Genomic DNA, 7,018 nt, shown 5'->3' with positions numbered 1-7,018 from the left:
GCGGCCCTGGTGCCCCCCCCCCTCCTCCTGCCGCCCCAGTGCCAGCGGCTCCACCAGCTCCAGCTGCCCCCCCTGCAGCCAAAAAGCCTCCCAAGGGCAGCCCTGTCGCTGTGCCCCCTACTCCTGCCCCTGCTGCCCCAGTGCCAGCGGCTGCAGGCACCCCCTGCCCCTGGCAAGCCGGCTCCTGCCCCAGCCCCGGGGGTTCCTGGTGCCCCCCCAAAACCATCGGCGGTTCCTGGTGCCCCCCCAAAGCCATCGGCGGTTCCTAGTGCCCCCCCAAAGCCTGATCGTGCTGCCCCTGCTCCCCAGAAACCAGACGCAGGCCTTCCTCCCTCTGCCCCGGGGGGGAACCTCTCCCCATCCAGCACCCCCCCTGCAAAGAAGCAGCAGCCCCCTCCCGGTAAGGTCGCCAAACCGGCCCCCCCCTGCCCGTCCCCAACCAAACCCCCCTCGAAGGCCGCGGCCCCCGTCAGCGCCGCCATCATGGACGAGGACGACCTGCCGCCTCTCATCCCCCCCGAGCTGCCCGCTGCCGAGCCGCCGGTGCAGCCCATCCTGGTGGACCTCTCTCCCCGGGCTGCCGTGGCCCCCGCCGGGGTCCCTGCTCCTCCTCCTCCTCCTCCTCCTCCTCCGGCCAAGCCTCCTGGCCTGAAGAATGACAAGGGTATTTGCCACCGCGGTTTGCCGTGTGCATGGAGTGTCACTGGCTGCCCACCGGATACTAACCCGTAGACGGGGCCGCGGGCACCCCCCGCGTCACTCGGTGTGTGGGTCCGGGCACGTCGTCTGCGAAACTGCCGCGGCGGAGGCAGGCTGAGCCGTGCCAAACGGTGCCAAACCCGCCGGTGAGCCGGGGAACGGGGAAGGGGAGATGCCCCGTGGCCACGGGACCGGGCAGGTCAGGGCTCGGCGTGGGTCGGTGTCACTAACGCGTGTTGTGGGGCACGGAGCACGGTGTGGCTTGTGGCGCGGGCGCTGCGGTTGTTGCCTGAGCTTTCTTCACACACAGGCTCTGGGAAGAGCTGCCACGTGCCTGTTACCGTGTGGTGTGTGTGTTTGGTGTCCCCCCTGTGTGTCCCCGCCGGCGGAGGGGAGCTGTGGGCAGTGTTGGTGCCAAAACCAGCCCGTCCTCACGCTCCGGGGGGAAAATCCTTTGCCTGCCTGAAGGGTTGGGATCCCCCGGGCTCCTGCACGCTCAGTGGGGCAAGAGGCTCTTTCCAGAGAAGGAAACGGGACCGAATTCAGGTAATGGCTGCACGAGAGGGTGTCGTGGTCACTCTGTGGCCTCCTCCGAGCCTGGAGGCTCCGCGTGGTCGGAGTTGGCCGTGCCGTGGCTCGCAAGCTAATGGTGGCACTGCAGCGCTGGCGCAGGAGCCAACTGAGCCTCCCCGGCTCTGGCAGCTCTCAGGACCTGGCAAAGAGGCCACCCTGAGCATCCAAAATGCCATTCCCTGATGGGGGGTTTGAAGGTAATTGCAGGTCATCCCCCGTAGCGAGGTGCCAGGAAGGTGCAGCCTCCCCTCGGTGAATCGGGGCTGGTTTCGGTGCGTGTCTGAGCTCCTGCTGCCCATGCAGGTTCAAGGGGAGCCCAGGGAGTCCCCCTCAGCACTGGTTCCTGCTGATCCACCACCCAGGGAGTGCCACCCTGTGCTCGTCCCCGAGCTGGGTTGCCAGTGCCGTGCCTCAAACGGGGAGCGGGTCAGGCTGGGGGGGCACTGACTCCCCTGGGGGCACTGGGGGGACTTGGCGTTCAGAGCGAGACACCAGGCACCCGTGGGGGCTCTGGCATCCGGCCCCCACCACGGTCAGGGTGCTGGGAAGAGGCAATGGGACTGTTTAGTGTGAGGAAGAGGAGGATGAGGGGAGACCTCATCACTCTCTACAATTCCTTGAAAGGACACTGTAGAGAGGTTGGGGCTGGGCTCTTCCCACAGGTCATTAGTGACAGAAGGAGAGGGAACGGCTTCAAGCTCCAACAGGGGAGGTTTAGATTGAACATTAGGAAGGAATTTTTCACCCAAAGAGTGGTCGGGCGTTGGAAGAGGCTGCCCAGGGAGGGGGGGGAGTCCCCATCCCTGGCTGGGTTTTTGGGCCGTTTAGATGCAGTGCTGAGGGACATGGTGTAGGGGAGGACTTGGTAGAGTAGGGGAGATGGTTGGACTCGATGATCCCAAGGGTCTCTTCCAACCTGGACCATTCTATGATTCTTGTGCCACCCGCTGCTGCTGATGGCATTGGGGGTCGCAGGGTTAAAAAGAGCCCCTTCCACCAGATACTGCTTCACCACGGCGACTGGGAACTGCACTGGGAACCCCCAGCAGCAATGGCTACACCGAAGCCGCGTGGTTCTTGGATCTTGCTGTGTCCCCCCGACACATCTGAGCTGGAAAGAGTGACGTGTGTGTATTTCTGCAGGGTCCGGAACAGAGTCCGACAGCGATGAATCCGTACCAGAGCTCGAAGAGCAAGACTCTACACAGGCCACGACGCAGCAGGCACAGGTAAGGGCATGTCCCAGGGCACAGCAGGGTCCCTGCTGGTGCTTCCAACCTCGGGTTCCTCACGGGTCCCTCTTGTTTTCTCTCTTTGCAGCTTGCAGCAGCAGCTGAAATAGATGAAGAACCCGTTAGCAAAGCCAAACAGAGCCGGAGCGAAAAGAAAGCGCGGAAGGTGAGGTGGGATGGAGGATGGACCCAGCCCTTGCACAGCAAACAACCTGCCCGGGGCTGGCTGAGCTTTGCCTCGGGGTCCCCAAAGTGCTGGGGTTTTCACCCCATGACCCTGTTCAGGGTCCTGACCGTACCCCGGGACGGTACCAGCCGGGCGTTCGGGAGCTGCAGGAGGTCTGTGCAACATCCTGCCCCTGTCAGGCCCCCAGGCAGGGGGGTGTCCCCCCGTTTAGGGGCAAAATCTTGCCTCTGGAGGAGCTGGAGGTCATGCTGTGGGTGTCACCAATCCTGGGAGTAGAGCTGGTGTCGAGCTGAAAGGCCAGGAATGCTCTGCAGCAGGAAAATGCACATTTTAGGTTGCATGAGCACAGTGATCGTTGCACCCAGGGCTCTGGAGAGGGATGAGTGGACGTATCTTTTCAAGGGCTGGGCTGTCTCAGCGACTCCCCTTTCCCTCCCTTCACTTTTTCTCCTGTTTTTCAGGCAATGTCTAAACTGGGCCTTCGCCAGGTGACGGGAGTAACCAGAGTCACCATCCGGAAATCGAAGAACATCCTCTTTGTCATCACAAAGCCAGACGTGTACAAGAGCCCGGCGTCAGACACCTACATAGTCTTTGGTGAAGCGAAGGTGAGCTGACTGCGCGGTGCCTGGCAGCCCTTCATCCACGCTGGCCGCAGCGGGGCCGCGCCGCTGGGCTTCCTCCTCCCCACCCCTGCGCCGTGGCGGGTCCCCCCCAAGGGATCATAGAATCATAGAATGGTCCAGGTTGGAAGAGACCCTTGGGATCATCGAGTCCAACCATCTCCCTTACTCTACAAAGTCCTCCCCTACACCATGGCCCTCAGCACTGCATCTAAACAGCCCTTAAACACAGCCAGGGATGGGGACTTCACCCCCTCCCTGGGCAGCCTCTTCCAACGCCCGACCACTCTTTGGGTGAAAAATTCCTTCCTAATGTTCAATCTAAACCTCCCCTGTTGGAGCTTGAAGCCGTTCCCTCTCCTTCTGTCACTAATGACCTGTGAGAAGAGACCAGCACCAACCTCTCTACAGTGTCCTTTCACGGAGTTGTAGAGAGTGATGAGGTCTCCCCTCAGCCTCCTCTTCCTCACACTAAACAGTCCCAGCTCTTTCAATCACTCTTCATAAGATTTTATTCTCCAGCCCCCTCACCAGCTTCGTTGCCCTCCTCTGCCCTCGCTCCAGCACCTCCAGATCTCTCTTGGATTGAGGTGCCCAAAACTGGACACAACACTCGAGCTGTGGCCTCCCCAGTGCTGAGCACAGGGGCACAATCACCTCCCTACTTCTGCTGGTCACACTATTTTTGATACAAGCCAGGATGCCATTGGCTTTCTTGCCCCCCTGGGCACACTGTGGCTCATATTCAGCCGTTTGGCAACTCGAACCCCCAGGTCTCTTTCCTCCAGGCAGCTCCAGCCACACTTCCCCCAGCCCGTAGCGCTGCAGGGGGTTGGTGTGGCCCAAGTGCAGGACCTGGCACTTGCCCTTGTTGAAACTCATTGGCCCAGTGATCCAATCTATCTAGATCCTCTTGCAAAGCTTCCCTCTCCTCCTGGGAGTCACCACTCCTGCTTAACTTGGTGTCATCTGCAAACTTGCTGATGTTACACCTTATGTCCTTATCGAGATCGTCAATAAAGACGTTCAACAGAAATGGTTTAATGGACGTGGGGTCCGTGCCGAGGGCTGGGCTGTGGGGCAGAGCTGTGGGGGCTCTGAGCTTGTGCCCTGGCGTCCCGCTCTGCAGGGCTGGCCTCACATACGCTTCTTCCCTCCTCCAGATCGAAGACCTGTCCCAGCAGGCCCAGCTGGCAGCTGCCGAAAAGTTCAAAGTGCAAGGAGAAGCTGTTTCAAACATCCAAGAAAACACACAAACCCCCACCGTGCAGGAGGAGAGCGAGGAAGAGGAGGTAATGCCTTCCCCCAGCCTGTCTCTGCCGGGCTGGGGCGCAGATCTGCTGCGGTAACACGTGTCCTGTGAACAGCAGAGTTTGTTAAGAGCTGTAGTTTTCTTACCCTCATCCACATCTTTGCTGTGATGGCAAAGGGAGAGTGCAGGGTCCTCTCCCTGGAGGATCTGATCCTGGGCACTGCCAGGGACCGTCCCCAGGGCTGGGCAGTGCCCACTTTTGTCTCCCAGCTTCATCTGTGTGGCCTGAGTGGAGCTGCCCCAACCCAGACTCCAGGCACGTGTGGAGCTGAGGTGTATCCCGGGCTCTTGTCTCCTTTAGGTTGACGAAACCGGCGTGGAGGTGAAGGACATCGAGCTGGTGATGTCGCAGGCGAACGTGTCGCGAGCGAAGGCGGTCCGTGCCCTGAAGAACAACAGTAACGATATTGTAAATGCCATAATGGTGAGTGTCTGCCCCAGGGGGCAGGGAGAGCGAGGGGTTTGCTCCCCGGGGAATGCACGGGGTGGGACAGGGATGTCTCTGTCTCCCCCCCGCAGCCGCCGTGGGTCGGTGTGGGGCTCGGTGCCAGCTCCTGACCGGCCTCTTCCTTCTCTTTGCAGGAGTTGACGATGTAGCTGCCAGAGAGAGGAGCCTTTTTTGGTGTTTCAGAGCAGAGTCAAATGCAACTAAATTTAAAATTTGTACTATTTCTATCAATTAATAAAAGTTGTGGCTTATTGTTGGTGAAACGCTTTTCTGCTCTCTGTTGGTTTTGCTGCCCTCCCCTTCCCCCGGTCGCCGAGGCCCCAGGGTGGAGCCTTCCTCCCGGGAAGATCTGGGCGATACCCTGTCCCGTGTCCCACCCCAGAGGAAGAGCACCTGCCCCTTCCCTCATTTCCTTCCTGGCCCCAAGGCTGGGCGCCCCCGGGCCCTGGAGCCAGCACCCTCACAGAATCACAGAATCAATCTTCTAGGTTGGAAGGGACCTTAAAGATCATCTTGTCCAACCGTCAACCTAATTTTGACAAAAATAGACACCCCCACAACAAACAAGGAGCATCATCACTAAACCAGACCTCCCAGCACCACATCAACCCGGCTTTTGAACACCTCCAGGGATGGGGCCTCAACCCCCTCCCTGGGCAGCCCATTCCAAGGGCTGAGAACCCTTTCAGGGAAAAAATTTTTCCTAATATCCAGCCTGAACCTCCCCTGGCGCAACTTGAGGCCATTTCCTCTTGTCCTGTCGCCTGTGACTTGAGAGAAGAGACCGACCCCCATCTCTCTACACCCTCCTTTCAGGGAGTTGGAGAGAGCAAGAAGGTCTCCCCTCAGCCTCCTCTTCTCCAGGCTGAACACCCCCAGCTCCCTCAGCCTCTCCTCATCAGACTTATTCTCCAGACCCCTCACCAGCTTTGTCGCCCTTCTCTGGACCCGCTCCAGCACCTCAATGTCTTTTTTATGGGAGGGGGCCCTGGGACATCGAGCTCAGCCCGGGCCGTCTCCCTCTGTAGGTGACAGGAGGGGTCCCCTGTGGGGTGTCACCTCCCTCTTTCCCCTTGGGGGGTTCCCTGCCATCACCCTGAGCTCTTCATGTCCCCATGGCCATGGGGCAGGGATGGATGGGGACACGGTGCACCCTGAGGGACAGGAGACTGGGATCCATCCAGGTCTGTCCCTCCGTGTCACCCTCCCTGTGGCAGAAGGGGCTGCGCTCGGGCCGGGCCCCCCTGGAGCTGGTGGAGGGGGGGATCACCCCCCCAGACACGGTTCTGGTTTGAGGAACCCACAACAATTTATTATTGTTCAGACAATTCATTTCTTCCCTAACGACCCCTCCAGGGAAGGGGAATTGGGAGAGAAAAACCCAAAGAAACCCGAGGGCTGAAATATGAACGGATTTACTAGAATAAGACTTAATTAATAACACTATAGAACCACTGTTGATCCCGATGCCAACAGGAGGACCAGCCCCAGCCCATTCCCAGCAGAAGCCGGTCCCCAGGCACGGTGGGAGGCTCCGGATCCGGGGGGGGTAGGGAAGGGCTGAGGGCTCCGGTACCGGGCAGGGGGGTCTGGGGGTGGCAGCCACCGAGGGGGAGAGAGAAGGCAGGAAACTTCCTAATTTCTATTAAATGTGCTGTTAATGGTATGAAATAACCCTGGTGGGACTGGGTTGGTCTTGGTCTTCCTCCTCCTCCTCCTCCCCGCACCCGGGGGGGGCTGGGAAACACCGGGACCCCGAGTCCTGGCACCGGGACCCCGAGTCCTGGCACCGGGACCCCAAGTCCTGACACCGGGACCCCGAGTCCTGACACCGGGACCCCGAGGCCCGGTACCGGCCGCACTAACTCAGACACCGGGGGCTTCTGAGAGCGCGTTTTTCCCCGGTGTCGGAGGGAGGTCGCCGCTGTGTTCCTCAAAGCGGAC

The 7,018-nt window shown here is 60.2% G+C and overlaps 1 protein-coding gene across 6 annotated transcripts in view; it reads left to right on the top strand.

The window, feature by feature from the left end:
* NACA (nascent polypeptide-associated complex alpha subunit) overlaps positions 1 to 5,337 on the top strand; it is a 33,477-nt gene extending 28,140 nt beyond the window's left edge. For 4 of the 6 annotated variants that reach the window (XM_014959373.1, XM_014959372.1, XM_014959374.1 and 1 more), the window contains 7 exons: positions 157 to 664; positions 2,416 to 2,501; positions 2,593 to 2,670; positions 3,153 to 3,299; positions 4,478 to 4,606; positions 4,928 to 5,050; positions 5,209 to 5,337. In XM_014959373.1, the coding sequence (XP_014814859.1) occupies positions 157 to 664; positions 2,416 to 2,501; positions 2,593 to 2,670; positions 3,153 to 3,299; positions 4,478 to 4,606; positions 4,928 to 5,050; positions 5,209 to 5,223 (1,086 nt within the window). In that variant the 3' untranslated portion in view covers positions 5,224 to 5,337. The remainder of the gene's footprint in view (positions 1 to 156; positions 665 to 2,415; positions 2,502 to 2,592; positions 2,671 to 3,152; positions 3,300 to 4,477; positions 4,607 to 4,927; positions 5,051 to 5,208) is intronic. The other 2 variants (XM_014959371.1, XM_014959375.1) reach the window with 2 other exon arrangements.
* Positions 5,338 to 7,018: the final 1,681 nt, after the last annotated feature.

Source organism: Calidris pugnax, unplaced genomic scaffold, assembly GCF_001431845.1.
Source record: "Calidris pugnax isolate Ruff unplaced genomic scaffold, ASM143184v1 scaffold421, whole genome shotgun sequence".
Classification (NCBI taxonomy): domain Eukaryota; kingdom Metazoa; phylum Chordata; class Aves; order Charadriiformes; family Scolopacidae; genus Calidris; species Calidris pugnax.
This window is presented reverse-complemented; position numbering and strand designations above follow the sequence as displayed.